The sequence below is a fragment of the Sciurus carolinensis genome, chromosome 2 (assembly GCF_902686445.1).
Source record: "Sciurus carolinensis chromosome 2, mSciCar1.2, whole genome shotgun sequence".
Taxonomy (NCBI): domain Eukaryota; kingdom Metazoa; phylum Chordata; class Mammalia; order Rodentia; family Sciuridae; genus Sciurus; species Sciurus carolinensis.
This window is the reverse complement of record NC_062214.1, coordinates 1,087,411-1,103,159: the sequence shown is the minus strand read 5'-3', so window position 1 is coordinate 1,103,159 and position 15,749 is coordinate 1,087,411. Positions and strand designations below refer to the sequence as shown.

At 50.2% G+C, this 15,749-nt stretch overlaps 1 protein-coding gene across 6 annotated transcripts in view; it reads right to left on the bottom strand.

Annotated features, from left to right (window-relative positions):
* Positions 1-8,068: 8,068 nt before the first annotated feature.
* Dido1 (death inducer-obliterator 1) overlaps positions 8,069-15,749 on the bottom strand; it is a 49,376-nt gene continuing 41,695 nt past the window's right edge. For all 6 annotated transcript variants that reach the window (XM_047541553.1, XM_047541552.1, XM_047541551.1 and 3 more), the window contains one exon: positions 8,069-11,956. In XM_047541553.1, coding sequence (XP_047397509.1) covers positions 8,730-11,956 — 3,227 coding nt within the window. In that variant the 3' untranslated portion in view covers positions 8,069-8,729. The remainder of the gene's footprint in view (positions 11,957-15,749) is intronic.

Sequence of the window (15,749 nt, the reverse complement as noted above, 5' to 3'; positions counted from 1 at the left end):
AAGACGGCACTTATGTTCTATTCCCAGCAAGACACTTTTCAAGAACTAAGGCAAAATAAATACTTTTTTGAACATACAAAAACTAAGAAAGGCTGGGGAGTGCTTGTCTAGCATGCACAAGGTCCTGGGTTCAATCCCCAGCAACATACACACACTCTAGATGACCCATCACTAGGAGACTTGCCCCACTGGAGACATTAAGGAAGTCCTCCGGACACAGTCAGGACAACACTGGATAGGTATCTGTACCTACACAGCAGAAGGGAGGGACTGGGAGAAGTCAGTCCTAAAGCAACCACTGATGAACCCACAAAGACAATGGAACCTGCCATAAAAGAGGCAGGAAAAAGGGTGAACATGGAACAAATAACTCATGGCGAAAGTGGAGATGAGTGGCTAGATGGAAGGTCTAAAATCCACAAAATATAGAATGTAAATGACATAATCACGAAAAAGTAGAGATTACCAGAATGGATGAGATGTCAGACTGCAGAGTATCTACGGGAAAGTCATCTTAAGGAGACAAAAAGTGAGAGGATAGAGAAGGGACACCTAACTTGCACTGTTATAGGAAGCTGCAGGGATGACCTAATTTATCAAAGTAGATGTCAGAGCCAAGTGCTCTTCCCAATGAGGGTCATTTTGGTAATGCAAAGAGACCCATCCCTCCAGGTGGCTGTACACTTCCCTAATTAGAATGCACTCAACTGTGCTGGGTGCGGTGGCCACACCCATCATCCCAGGGGCTGGGAAGGCTGAGACAGAAGGATCCCAAACTCAAGGCCAGCCTCAGCAAATTAGCAAGGCTCTGTCTCAAAATTAAAAAGGGTCAGGAGTGTGGCTCCGTGGTAAAGTGCCCTCAACTAGAACGTGGAGTGTGGGGAGCAGGCAGAAGTGGACAGACCCATAGGGACAGTGGGAGGCACCAACACCCTCACAGTGACTGGTGGGACAAGTAGATAGCACCAGTAGGCTTGGCAGGCTGAACAATGCCCTCAGCCAGGCTGACCCAGAGGACTTCAGGAACACCTGCAGCATGCATGGCTCCTCAAGGGCACTCAGGGTGTACAAGATAACCATATTTGGGACCATAAAATGTGTTTCCATAAATGTAAGGAGATTCAAATCACACAAAGTATGCCCCCAACCACAGTTGAACTCAATTGCAAACTAATGTGAAGATGAATGAAAAACCTGCAAACATTTGGCAGCTAAACTATGCACCTCGAAATATCCTAGGGTCAGAGAAATCAAAAGGAAAACTAGGAAGTATTTTGAAGTGAATAAGCAGTTTTTTTAAAAAAAAAAAAAGCAGGTGATTTGTGGATGGTGCTGAAGCACTTGGAGACGGATAGCACTTGATGCCTGTCGCAAAAGGAAAGTCGCAGGTGTTGACTTTTTTTTTTTTTTCTTATGGCTCTTTAGTTGTTGATGGACCTTTTTATTTTTACTTATTTATATACAGTGCTGAGAACTGAACCCAGTGCTTCACCATGCTAGGCAAGTGCTCCACCACTGAGCCACAAACCCAGCCCACAAGTGTTGATCTTAACACCTACACTGAGGATCAAGGAAAAGAAGAGACCAGAAAGCTGAAAACAGGCAGTAACAAAATCCAAAACAGCAATAAATTAAACAGAAAACAGAAAAATAGAGAAAAATCAATGAAACTAAAAACTGATCAATGAAATCTATAAACTCCTAGCCAGACTGAGCAGGGGGAGAAGAAGAAAAGCAAATGACTAGTATCAGAAATAAAAGGAGACAGCACTAAAGAGTCCACAGATGGCAAACGTTCTATTGGGGAAGATTATGAACAACCTTATGTTAATAAAATCAGCGACTTAGATGAACTGGACATAAATTACCAAAGTTCCCTCAGAAAGAAATAGGCAACCTCAATGATTCTATATCTACAAATTAAATTGGATTTGTAGTTAAGAACTCTCCCACAGAGAGTACTCCCAGGTCAGACGTCTTTTCTAGAGAATCCCACCATATATTTAAGGAAGAAATTACACCAGTTCTACTCAACCTCCACCAAGGAATCAAAGAGGAAGGACTATATCCCAATGTATTCCATGAAACCAGCATGACTGAAACCAAACCCAGACAAAGAATATCTAGGGATATTGCCCTAGAGCAATATCCACCATGTATGAAAAGGCAACACTTCTTTTTAAAAATCTTGGCAAATTAAATCCAATCACATTCGGTTTATTTTAAAAGTATAATACATAAAGACCAAGTAGAATTTATTCCAATGATGCAAGTTTTGCTTAACATTTGAAATTCGACTAATGTAATTTGTTATATCAATAGATTAAAAATAAAAGCCTTGTGATTATCTAAAACATGGGAGGAAATGTATTTGACAAACCCAACATCTGTTTCTGACCAAAACTCTGCAAATAAGGACCAGGCATGGTGACCATGCCTGCAATCCCAGTGGCTTGGGAGGCTAAGGCAGGAGGATGGCAAGTTCAAAGCCAACCTCAGCAATTTAGTGAGACCCTAAGCAACTTAGTAGACCCTGTCTCAAAATAAAAACTAAAAAGGGCTGGGGATGGGATATAGCTCAGTGGTTAAGCACCCTGGGTTCAATCCCTGGTACTGAAGTTGGGGGACTCTGCAAACGAGGAATGGAAGGTAACACCCTCAACCTGGTAAAACACATGTATGGACTATCTGCTACCAACCTGGTCTTGGACTTCCAGTCTGCTGAGTGTCTTTTACTCTGAAGATTAGGCACACAGCACGGTAGCCACCATCACCATTTTTATTCAACATGGTACTGAAAATTCTACTTAGTACACCAAGGCAAGAAAAAGGAAAGGCATTAAGATTGGAAAAAAGAAGCACAACGTCTCTACTTGAAAACAGCATGATGAACTATGTGGAAAGTCATGTGTAATTTGTTAAGAAGTAAGCAGGAAATAAATTTGACAAAGGATGTGAAAGACCTGTACAATACAAACTACAAAATATTGTTGAGAGAAATAAAAAAAGGTGTACAAATGTAGAGATTTACCATATTCATGGTTTGGAAAGTTCAATAGCACTAAGATGTCTGTACTTCGTGGAATAGATGTATCCAATTTCTTCTTCTGGTTGGGAGGTACCAGGAATTGAACTCAGGGGCACTCCACCACTGAGCCACATCCCCAGCCCTATTTTGCATTTTATTTAGAAACAGGGTCTCAATGAGTTGCTTGGCACCTTGATTTTGCCGAGGCTGGATTTGAACACAAGATCCTCCTGCCTCAGCGTACCGAGCCACTAGGATTACAGGTGTACACCACCACGCCCAGCTGTATCCAGTTTCAACAAAAGCCCAGCAATGCCTCAGTCTATTCAGTCTGCTATAACAAAATATGTTAAACTGAGTAACTTACAAAGCAACAAGAATTCATGGCTCACGGTTGCAGAGGCTGCACAGGCCACTGTTGAGGCAGCAGCAGGTCCGGTGTCTCGGAGGGCCTGTTGCTCTTGCTGTACCCTCACAGGGCATAAGGGGATAACAGTCCCCCTCCAGCCTCCTCCAGTAAGGGCACTGATCCCACTCATGAGGGCTCAGCTCTCACAACCACACCTCCTGAGTCTCCACCTCTTAATTCCGCCACTTCACCCACAAAGGGATCAGGTGTAAGCATTTATGTCTTTTGAAAGACATAAATACTCAGACTATGGCAAACAGGATTTTGTTTTTTAGTTCTTGGCAGATCCGTGGGCAGGGTTGCCAGGGATTTTGTAGTTTGTACTTGCGGTGGCTTACCTGTTGCTGACCTCACTGGAGTGGAGTAGAAGCCAGTCCAGCAACAGCTCCACCTTCCTCCTTCAACCCGAGTCCTGGAAGGGGTGGCAGGTGTTCTCGCTGGGACAAACACTCACTCTGGATCCTGCCTGCAGCTCTTCTCTCAAAACCACTATCCGTGGAATTACAAGATGACTTACCTACCATTGTGGCCCTCAGCAGAGCATTGCTCTAACCTAACAACCAACTGCCAAGCCAGTCAAGGGCAGCAACAGCCCTGCTCATGGAGTTCACTGGATTTCCCACATTCTCCATCTTCCAGGCAGTGAATCTGATGGCTTTTGAAGACTTGGTGGCAACCCCAGTGGAGTGGCGAGGCCTTGCAGGCTGAGGCAGGTCCTCCAGGATGCTGTGTGTGCTCTAGGTTAGCAGCCAACCTGTGGCACCTCCTCCTGAAGCCAGCACTCCAGGGCTGGGGGTCAAAGGGTGGGAGTGGGAGTGGCTCCTCTCACCACTTCTCTTCTTGCATCTTAGGTTTCAGAGGGCTTCCAAGGGGAAGAGGCTTGCTGCAGAGGACACAGAACTGCAGGTTGAGGGAAAACTGACCACTGGGAAGTCCTTGTGCCTGTGGGTGGGCAGGCAAGGAAGGGGCGGGCCCCTGAACTGGCTGGGTGAGGGGCCCTGACTTCCAAGGGTAAGTTGGGTCCTCAGGAGAAGATGCAGGAAAACCCCTGGGGACCTCTTCATATTCCTAGGTCCTGTGAGTAAAGTCAACAAAAACTAAAAATAATGCAGTCTGGGCTGCGCTGCTGTGCCCCAGACCTCTAGGAGCAAAGGCTGGGGTCACCTTCCAGGTGAGGAACCATGAGCAGCTGAGGTGCCCTTGGGAGTTTAGGGTGCAGGGATGAGCATGGTGGAACCGACGAGGTCATCGAAGCCTGTCCTAGAAGGCTGTGGTGTCCTGGGCCCCTTCCTTCCGTCTCTGCTCCTCCATGTGCTGCCGTTGCCATGCCCTGCCTTGCTTCAGGCCAGAAGCAACAGAGCCAAGCGACATGGGTTGAAGCCTCTGAAACTGTGAGCCAAAATAAATCTGTTCTCCAAGTTGTTCCTTCAGGTGTTTTGTCACAGTGATAGAAAGCTAACACAGGATACCCCTCCTCTGAGATATAATTCACACACAGTAAAACATCCCTTTCAGGGCATAGGATAGTAACTTGTAGCACACGTAGACTCACTTAACACTACAGCCAAGATGTCCAGCCAGGTACCATGGCTCACGCCTATAATCCCAGAGACTCAGGAGACTGAGGCAGGAGGATCACAAGTTCCAGGCCTGCCTGGGCAACTTAATGAGGTCCTGTCTCAAAGTAAGAAATAAAAAGGGCTAGTGGTATATAGCTCAGAGAGTGCCCCTGGGTTCTATCTCCAGTACTGGGGGAAAAAGAAACTTTTCAAAAATGCAAAAAATATAAATTCTTCTTTTTTTAACAACTGATAATTTATTAAATAGCTGACTTAGGCATCTGCAGTGGTGACTGCAACCTCCACTCCGGGCTTGATAGTGATGGAAGCAACCTGTTCAGCAGTCTTAGGAAGGCTGTATATGGATTTTCACCTGGAAACCACCCCGGCTTGGAGCTTTCAGCACCAGGTTTCTCTGGCAGTGATCCTTAGCACCTAGTAGGCTTGTGAGTGAGTGCTTTCACTTTAAATTCTTTCCTTAGTGCCTCTAAATCAGTGCAATCCTAATTCCAGGAACCCCACCTCTGAGTGCAAGGGTGTCTTCCCGTATCTTTAAGTCATGGCTGCAGTTCTGCTTCCTGACCAACTCCTCAGCAAGAGAGGTCAGTGGTGAGTCAGGGATAGACGCGGGGGTCGGGGGAACAGAGCACCACTACACCCACAACTGCAGCGCTCTTGGAAGGACCACCAAGGACACTTCTGGTGCCTTTAGGAATTACTCAGGATGTGACAAGTGAATGAAAAACCCAAGAATGTTCCCAACTTTGTGAAAGGAAAAAATCAGACACAAAGAGGGAAAAAGCTTGGGGAAAAACATCCCAAGGGTCAGCAGTAGCCACACTCTTGGAGTGTGCCATGGAGGCAGGGGCTGTTGAAGGCAGGCATGGACAGCTGCCTGGCTGGCCCTTGCCACCTGCTGCAGGAGCCCACGCTCAGGTTCTGGCTTCCTCCTCTCCCCTCCCTTCCAGTCCTCCCAGAGCTCAGCCACAGTCAGGGTCCCCGTTGCTGCCCCTCTCCAGGGCACAGCTATTGTTGTTGCTGATGCTGTGAGGTCAGTATGGCCAGGGGCAGGAAAGGGTGCCCTGCCCCCTTGGCATTCTCCCCTGTTGGAGATCTCAACCTCTGAGGTTTCCAAATAGCTTTTTCTATTCCCCCGCCACAAGAGCTGCTTCTGTGGATATGCACACATCCAAATGGCCCTGTCTACCGGTGGTCAAGGCTCTGGGGCCCTGGCATGTCTCATGTTGTGGACAAGGCTGGGGGTCGGGCTGCCCTCCAACCCAGAAGCAGATGGGTTTCTAAAGCCAAGTGGAGTGCAGCACCCCTGCCTGAGCGGGGCCATGCTGGCTGAAGGGCTGGGGCCAGAGGCAGTGGTGCCGGTCCAAGAGGTTGGGAGTGGGCAGGCCTTGACCTTGGCAGGGAGATAATGGTTTCCTCCAGGTTTGGGGATAACAAGAATGAGGCCAACACTAAGGCACCATGAAGGGTTGAGTCCAAGTTAACACGGAGCATGCTCCTGAGATCTCCGGGGCGACCACAGCACCTTGCAGGCCAGACAGGTTTTGTAGTGGGGCTCTTTGCTGAGATAACTTGGCAGAAAATTTCCACTTCTCCTATTGGGCAGCCCCTCGACTGCCCTGTGGTCACCTGGTACACTTGGCATGTGGCCTTTCTGAAGTTACAGGCCACCAGAGGTGGTTCTGAGGGCCACAACAGTGGTCTGCCGATGGCATGGGGCTGCTGGCCAGCACCGATGCCCCAGAAAGCCCTCCTTTTTGAGCTTGCTTTCAGATTTGCTTTTAGTGCAGGGTCCCACCAAATGCCCTGCCAAGCGGGGGCCTGTGTAGTCTGTGCTGTGGGGTCTTGCCCTGGAACGTCCCCACCCCCACAGCGTCTGCTCAACCGGGCTGTCGGACACCCGTGCCTGCTGAGCATGTGTTACCAGCAGATGGCGTCTGTAGGCAGGGCCATGTGCAGGCACTCAGGCTGACTGCCAGACTCGCTGCTTCCTGGCCATTGTGGTGGCCCCGGCTCCTTTCAACGGGGAGCCAGGGGCCAGGGCTGGGCTTTGGGGGGAAACTCCTACCACAGCGGCAGCTGCCCTGACAGACCACAGGCCCTAAGCCTTGCAGAGGTCTCACTAACTCCAGGAACTGCCTGCCTATGAGTACGGCCAGCAGCAGACAGAGGGAGGGCCCAGAACTGCTGAGGGGACCTGGGGCCCAAGGCCAAGTGAAGACCCGAGACAATAACTCTCTGTAGATGTTTATTCTACTTCAAGTAACAAAACCTATGAAGTCCTGTATTTTAATGTACAGTGATATAACACTCTGCAATACAAAATACAATTTACAGAAATTTCTATCAAGTAAACCTAAAGAAACACACTTGATTTTTACACTTGTGTATTTAAATTAGAAAAATTTGCTTTATATGTAAAAAAAACCTTCACATCATATTAGATGTTGGAACTTGACACCTACTTTAATGTAATTTAACCTACTGACACTTGGTTCATAAACATCTCAAACTGCTAAGTTCTTGATGTTTTCTCAACTTAAAAATTTGTGCTATAAAGTGAAAAATCTGTAGTGATGTACAATGGAATAAAAGACTCCAAAGAACAAATGGAAGTCTCTAATCTTATATCTGCAAAACTAAGCTTATGAAAATATAAAAAGAATTACCAAAGTGTATTTGTACAGTCGAACAGGCTGCCAGGCTCCTCCACTCCACACCGAGCGCTGCCCAGAAGCAGGCGACAGGCAGACACCCTGCCTTTCGGGAAGCCCGTTGTGCTCGCCCTTGCTGCCCAATGGCCACTCCTCTGCTCCCTTCGTACAAAGATCCTCCATTCCTGTAACAAACTTTCACACCAACACCTGCCCACGGCAGCGGGCCCCCGGATAGGATAGCGCTGCTCAGAGGCAGAATTTGATACCGTGTTCCTGATTGTGCATAATGAAGAGACCCCCACCCCCTTATGTATACTTAATTGGTTTATTTTTTCTTTCTTTAGGCTGGTAAAATTTAGACATTTTTCATTGTTATTTAAAATGCTACAATTTCTGCTAGGATAGATGCTGCTTTTAATTATGTTTTTGAGAAAAAAAAACTTAAAGGTGATATATAAAAACTGAGAAAAACTAAGAAACATGTTTTGGCTTCTGGGTTTAAACTTGTAACTCAATTCCTTTATGACTAAAGAAAGATGCATTTGCAAGTTCTGGGCTTCTCGACTTCCCAGGGCAGGTACTAAGACTGTCCTCTGCAGCCCGTCAGCACCTGCCAGGATAGCAGCTGGGGGCCCTGTGGGCGGCCTGGTAGATAGGACAGACGAGATGCCAGCTAAGGTATGGCTCTAAGGTCCACTGAAATTCCCTTAAAATTTACAACAGTCGAGTTCTTGGAAAAGATAACTTTATAATCTGAAAAAGCAATATGCTTTTGTAGACACCTTCCCATTTCTCTAAGTTAAATGGAAATATTAAGAGTTCTTAGGTTTTTTAAAAAAGTATCAGAATTGTAAAGATGTGAAATCTTGTTAAGAAACCATTATACACAAAATTACAGTAATTTTTGAAGTCCAGAATATTCTAGCCTGCATCTAAGTTCATAGCTATTTCAAAAACTGCTTGCTCAACACATTTTATGAACGTGGGTCTTTAAAAGGATCTTTGCCAGGCCTACACCCATGCCTGGTGCACACCTGTGCTGGGCCGCCTGTGCAGGCCTAGGCCTGGGCAGGGGCCGCGTCTGCGTCCGGGGCCCTGGCGGCCTCGGGCTTCGGGTCCCGGGCGCCCTCCGTGCTCTTGCTGCGGTCTTTGCGGTCCCGGCCTCGCTCCCGCAGCTCTCGGTCCTTGTCGCGGGCCCTCTCCCGCTCGCGGTCCCTGCTCCGGGACCGGTCTCGGTCCCGCCTCCGGTCCCGCTCCCGGTTTCTGCTCCTCTCCCTGCTCCGGTCCCACTCCCTGGCCCGGTCGGCCTCGCGCTCCTTGTCCCTGTTGGTGCCCCTCTTGTCCCACTCCCGGCTGCAGTCTTTGTCTCGGTGTCTCTCCCACTCCCGGCTCCTCTCCCAGTCTCTCTCCCGACTCCAGTTTCTGCCACGCTCTCGCTCTCGCCTCCGGTCCTCAAAGACCCGGCCCTGCCGACTCTCTTGCACTTGGGCTTCTGGCTCATCTGGTGGTTTTTCTTTGGGCCCGGATTCAAACCGCTCTCTCTGCCTCGCTTCGAAAGCCTGGTTCCTATACTCGTGGCCTTTGCCCTCTCGGAACTCGGCTGACCCCCACTGGCCCTCAGCCTCAGCGCCCTGTCCTGATGCTGTACTGGAGGGCGCCGCTGCCGCTGGGCCCGCCTCGTCCCACCGGTCCTTCCTGAGCTGCGGTGGGTGGCTCGGGAGCTCCAGCAGGGGCCTGGGCGGTGGCTTCATTCCTTGTGGGGACGGGCCTTGAAAGTGAAATCGGGAAGGTGTCTGTTCATTCTTTTCAGTAAAGGGAGCAGCGCCCCTTGGTCCTCCAAAAGGCAGAGGTGCTGGTGCCCTCTGACTTGCAAACCTGGGTGGCGAGTGTACCCTCTGTTCTTCAAACTGCTGAGGCTGAATGCCTCTGGGGCCCGGCATGAAGCTGGGTGCCTGGCCTCTCGGCCCTTCAAACTGACTGGGATGGGGGCCCCGGGCAGTGTCAAACTGAGCAGGATGGGGCCCTCTGGGGCCCACAAAGTGGCCAGGGGGTGGGCCCCTCTGACCTCCAAACTGAGCAGGTGAGGGGCCTCCTCGAGGTCCTTTCAGCTGAGTCAGTAGAGGCCGCCTCTGGCCTCCAAACTGGAAAGGCGGGGCACCCCTGCTCCCCATGAACTGGGTCTGTTCTGGCCCCTCACACTGGGGAGGAGCGCCAGCTGCTTCGCTGTACGGGGCATCCTGGAACTCTCTTTTCTCCCCAGGGATGTCCTTGCGCTCTTCAAATTGTGCTGGCGCTCCTCCTCTGGGCCCACCAAGGTAGGAGGGCGAGGGGCCCCTGGTGTCCCCATAAGGCGGTGGCCCATGCTGCCCTGAGAATAAGGAAGGGATGGGCCCCTTCTGGACTCCGAATCTGGCAGGTGGGGGTCCCCTTGGACCATCACTGTTAGGGACATTCTCCTCGGAAAATGGAGGGACTGACCCCCTTGGTCCCGGGAAGCTGGGGCCATGAAGTCCTGACATCCCAAAAGTGCGAGGTGCAGGTTCGCGCTGGCAAGGAAACTGGGGCAGAGGGGCCCCTGCTTTCTGCCCAGGTGGGGGGAACAGGGCACCGGGCAGTGGCTCTCTGCCTGCCTCTGTGTCGACTGCCGGGCTGCCGCTCTTCCCAGCAGGTTGGGCGTTTCTTGGGTCCTCGGATGAGGACGAGCCAAGAGGCTTTTCCTGAGGCATGAACACGGGCCCTGGGAAAGGCTCTCTCCCTCCGGGGGCGTTGAAACTCTGCAGTTCACTTTGCAGAGGGAAGCCAGGCTGAAAGGCTGTGCTTGGGGGCGTGGGCAGCAGCACTCGCCGGGCAGGTCTGGCCACGCCGTCTCCAGCAGCCTGGGGATGGACACTCTCTAGGGCCTGTGCTACAGAGCTTCCGGGGTGCTCACACCTCTGGCCATCCTGCTCAGATAACAGGGCAGCAGCCTTTTCCCCCGCAGCCCATGAGGAAGCTGCTGACTCCTTTGCTTCCTGGGTGGGCACAGGCACCTGGCCAGCAGAAGCTTCTCTGGAGGGGAGGCTGGCCTGTGGGCCTCGAGGGCCACCTGCTGGGGGCCTGGGGAGGGCTTCGCTCTCACTGCTCTCGGCAGCAAGCCGCCTGGCCTGCCGCGGATCTCTGCTCTGCCTGGCGTCGGAGCTCTGGTTTGCCCCCGAAGCCCCCTGACTCTGGTCTGGGGCCTGCTGCTCCTGTGGAAACAGTTCGGCCTTGGCCAGGGTTGACTTTGGAGGCGGTGACATCAGTGCATCCGAAACAGAGAAGTGCGCCATGGAGACTCCCACGGCCGCCCTCTGCTGCCTCAGTGCCTCCTCCTGCTCCTCCAGCTGCCTCTTCTGCTCCTCGATTTGTTTGTTTAGTTCTTCTAACATTCTCTGCTGCTCAACCAAGGAGGGAGCGGGTCCAGTGGGGGCAAACTCCACAGGTCTCTCGGTGGAGCTGCTTCTCATGTCCGTGCACATCCTGTTGGGAAGGTCATCAATGGTCACTTTGGCTTCTTCCAAAATGGTTTCATCTTCAGGGTCATAGGCCACCTCTTCCCTCTCTGCTGTGTCAGGAGCCTTTTCCCCATCATGGTGACTCCCTCGCTCGGCCAGAGGGGTGTCGAAGGCTCGCTCTGGGTCGTACTCTTCCTCCGGGTCATAGGGCCTGTCGTCTTCCTCCTCCTCCAGAGTCTTGTCTTTTGAGAACTGACCAAACTGCTGAACAATTGGATCTAACAAAGGAGCAGCAGACACTCCGTCTTCGCTCTGGGACTTAGAATCCTGCTGGAGAGCCTGAGGTGGTCCAGCAGACTCTTTCATTGGGGGCTCAAATGCCTTCTTCTTTCCAAAGAGAGTCTGCAGGATGTGCTCCAGCGGTGACGCTGTTTTTGCGGTGGGTGAAGTGACAGGGGAGGCTGCTCTGGGTGCGGCGGCCGCCGCAGGGGCTGTGCTGCTGGGGACCCCTGGCTTGAGGGATGACAGCATTTTCAACCCTGGGGGTTCAGGAAGAGGGGGTGGGGGTGGAGGGGACCCCGGGGGCGTGGTGCCGACAGCCGTGTCTGCAGAGTAGAGCTGGTACTTGGGGGCCTTCTTCTCGGGCTGTGGGGCTGTAGTCACCCTGGGATAGATGGAAACACCCACTTCTTCTTGCTGAGGTCGGGCTCGCTTCTCGTCCACCTTGTCTAGCTCTCCGGCACTTGAAGGACGTTTTATTTTTTGACAGATTACTAACCCAAGGATCATATTTGGACGTGGGGACTCAAGACCTGAAAAACAAAAACCAAAATATTTGTGTAAACTTTAGAATCTGAATCTAGCTTTCATCCTTCAGAGGCAAATCGTATTAAGTTTTTTGTTTTTTGTTTTTTTTTTTAAGTTGTAGGTGGACACAAGACCTTTATTTATTTTATTTATGCGATGCTGAGGATTGAACCCAGTGTCTCCCGTTAGGCAAATGCTCCACCACTGAGCTACAACCCCAGTCCTGTATTAATGTTTTTTGTGGGGAATGTTTATCAAATAAAAGAAGAGTTTCTGTGGCAAAATAAAACCAAGATTTTGAGGATTATGGCAAAAGACCAGCAGCTCTAGTCCTTGAACACACCAGTACGCCTGTCTGGTCCTGACAGCAGCCGTCCCAAAGGGGGAGAGTGATTAACTCACTAGTCATAAATCAACAAACCTGGGTCCAATTCCTGAGCACATTCATCCCATCCTCAGAACTTAGCTCCATTTAAAAATGTCACATCTCATGCTATAGCAGCCAGGAGAGTGGTGGGGAAGGCACTCTCAAGACTCTGTCGGCCAAGCACAGACCCCAGCCTCTGGGTCCTGGGGCGAACACCAAAGCTTTGCTCTCCTTTTGCTTGCCCCTGCTGCACGTCAGGGTGGGAATAACCCTTTGTCTTTAGCGTACGAAGTGAACTCCAAAGCTACACGTACTAGCAGTAAATGTCTGGGGACCAACTCAACTCCATTAATAATGCCCAGTGAAGCACAAGCCATTCGGCGAGATCATTAGGCTCTGGCGTCAGGTTTGCAATTAGTGAGAAAAGTGAAGTTGCATGAAATGGCTGGCTACTCTAGGGTTACGAGAGGACCGGTGAGCAACAGTGAGGCAGCCAGCACAGCGCTCCTCGGGGAGAGAACACATGGGAATTCTAGGGCACAGTGATTTAAAAGATGATTATTTCTTGAAAAGGGTCATTCCACACATTCTAAGTTGGGTCAACTCAGATCAGATGCTAAGGATTGGGACTGTAGCTCAGTGGTAGAGCACTTGCCTAGCACATGCTGGGTTTGATCCTCAGTACCACATAAAAATAAATAAAGGTATTGTCTTCATCTACAACTAAAAATTAAAAAAAAAAAAAAAAAGAAATGCTCATATTCTAGTAAGGCCCCCCTACCCTGACACTCATAAGTTAAGAATAAAAAGAGGAACAATAAGGCCAAGTCACAAGACAATAACTTAGGAGGGAAATAACACACCAAGGTCAAAATGTGTATAAATAGCATAAACATATTTAAAATTAACCTAATCGTATATTTGATTTGCAGGTAATTAAATATTACTGTGGTATACAAAAGGTATTCATTGATTTTTCTTATAATTAAAACCATTACTAAAGATTATTTTTGTGATTTTAAAGACAATCATAAATCACTTCCAGTAGCTGCTTCTGAATATTATTATGCTGTTCTCATGTGAGTTCATATTTTTCTAAGTCCCAGGAAGGAACTCCACCAGCAGGCTGAGCACGTGAGGGACGTCCTCTCCCGCCCGCCCATGCAGAGGAAGCCAGACCCAGCCCCTGCCGCAGCTGCTCCTCTCCCTCCTCCCAGGCTCCCAGAGCCTCCTGCTTCACAGGCGGGTGTGCATGAGCTGAGGGGAGGTAGCCACCGAAACCATTCTGAGGACCTTCCCACCACCTTTTCACTAGAGAAATGGCACGGTGAGCATCAGAGGAGAGCCAAGCAGAGGGGACAGAAACCGGAAAGTCAGGAGGACACACTGAGCATCACATTCCACTTTCTACAGTCAGCAAATGTGAAGGGCAATCTTTCAAGCTCATTTCCTAATGAGCATGAATGAAGGACATCTTAACTTAAACAGTACTACTTTCACCATAACTGCTATTAATTTACGGAATACAACATATTGGAATCCATGGTGTTGGGACAGGACCAATAGTTAAACTGGCTTTCACGGCCTTTCTATATCAAATGCCTGTTGAGGCTGGGGGTAGCTCTGGGGTAGAGCGCTTGCCTAGCACGTTCAATGCCCAGATCGGTGGGGTGGGGGAGGGCTGTCTGCTGAGCACCTGTGGAGCATTTGGGGCCTGGAAGAACGTGGTTCCGTGGAGCAGCTCTGTGAGTCAAGCTCTCTCCAGAACCTGACACTAGAGCACAAGTGGGGACAGGATCTGCAGGCTGTGGGGGTGGGGGTCCTGGGTGTGAAGCAGAGCACATCAGCTCAGTGCTGACCACTCACCCTCAACACAGGACTAAGCTGCCTCACTATGGAAAAGTCCAACTTCTAAAAAAGGGCCTGTGGTACAAACCAAGTCTCAGGTCAATAAAGGGTGTGTGAAGGCACATCATCACTCCAACTAAAGCCGGTGGGCCCAACACACTTGTTAACAAAAACAGGAGTACCTGAGCCCAGCAAGATGCCCCAGATTGACCTCTGCTGCCACGGTTCTCACAGTGAAGTGAGTGTACTATCTACACTGGTCATGTGCGCAGCAGGCCACCTCCAGCTGGTATCACCCAGCAGTGGGTACTCTAAAACACTGTCAACCCCTGACCCTCCTGTCTGCACACCAGAGGCCAATCCAGCTTCACACAAGTCAGTGTGCATTCAATTTCCCTCTCATCTCTTCCAGGATTCTAAATCCAAATTGGGCTATCCCAAGGTGCAGACTCCTCTTCTGAAACAGACCACTTTGCCACCTGCCTCATGTCTCAGTGCTGCTGTGGACACATGGACACGGGACCCAAGCCAGCCCTGGGAAGCGGCTCCTGCCTATGGAAGAATGCACACATCCACTTTGGGCTGAGGAGCATCCTCACTGCCGGGAAGCGCACATCCCAATTTAAACCCAACTGTGCTCCACCGAGAGTAAAAGTCCCAAGTGCTTCCAGCTGGGCCCCATGGGTGAGGGCAGCTGAGGATCTCATCTCTCCAGCCTGCCCCACCCTGAGAGCTCCCACAGAAAGGGGCGGGTGTGTCCTAGGAAGTGGTCACCAGGATGCTTACCCACCCACCTCCCCCTACCCAGGGCTGTTGTGGAATTTGCAATTCATACGTAGGTGAAAACAAGCAGTCAGGTGGTGGAATGCTGAATACCAGCTGTTGAAACATGCCGTCCTCCATTTCTACAAAGGTCAAGGGTGCTGGGGCAGCAGGGTCAACGTTTTCTTTCACAATGTAGCACCTGTGGAAACGAGCACTTGGAAACTCCACGTGTGTCTCCATTGGTTGTCAAGGTGCAAGGGTCCAGCCTCAGACATGGAGTTTTAGACCTCACATACAGGAGACAGACAGACCAAGGACAGTGCTGTGGTTGAAAGGTGTGTGACAATTAACCTCCTGAGATAAGACCAAAACCAGGACCTGCATCCAGGTGTGTCAGCAAGGGGACTATGAGGAGATGATGTGGCTGGACAGGAGAAATCACCTGCCTCCAAGACACCAGGCAGCAGCACTCCATGACTGCCCCTGCTGTCCCTGATGTGCCACAGGTTGGTGCTGTTTTATTACAGAAACCACTGAAAGCTGACTCCTAACGGCACAGCTATCAAAATGACAGACAACCTTAAATCTACTTGGCACATTCAACTATTCGTTATTTACAATGAAAAGCCTCTTATGGTCAGAATCTGCCAAACACCTGTTGGAACAGAAATTGTGTGGAAGTTAATAAACAAGAGTTCTCAAACATGGCTTGGATAGAGACCTGGCGGACTTGGGGAGCACTACACTTTCCAGACCCACTGAGCGCGTGCAGGCGCACACATGCACTCTCAGAACCCTCCCTCTTTCCCACTCTGAAT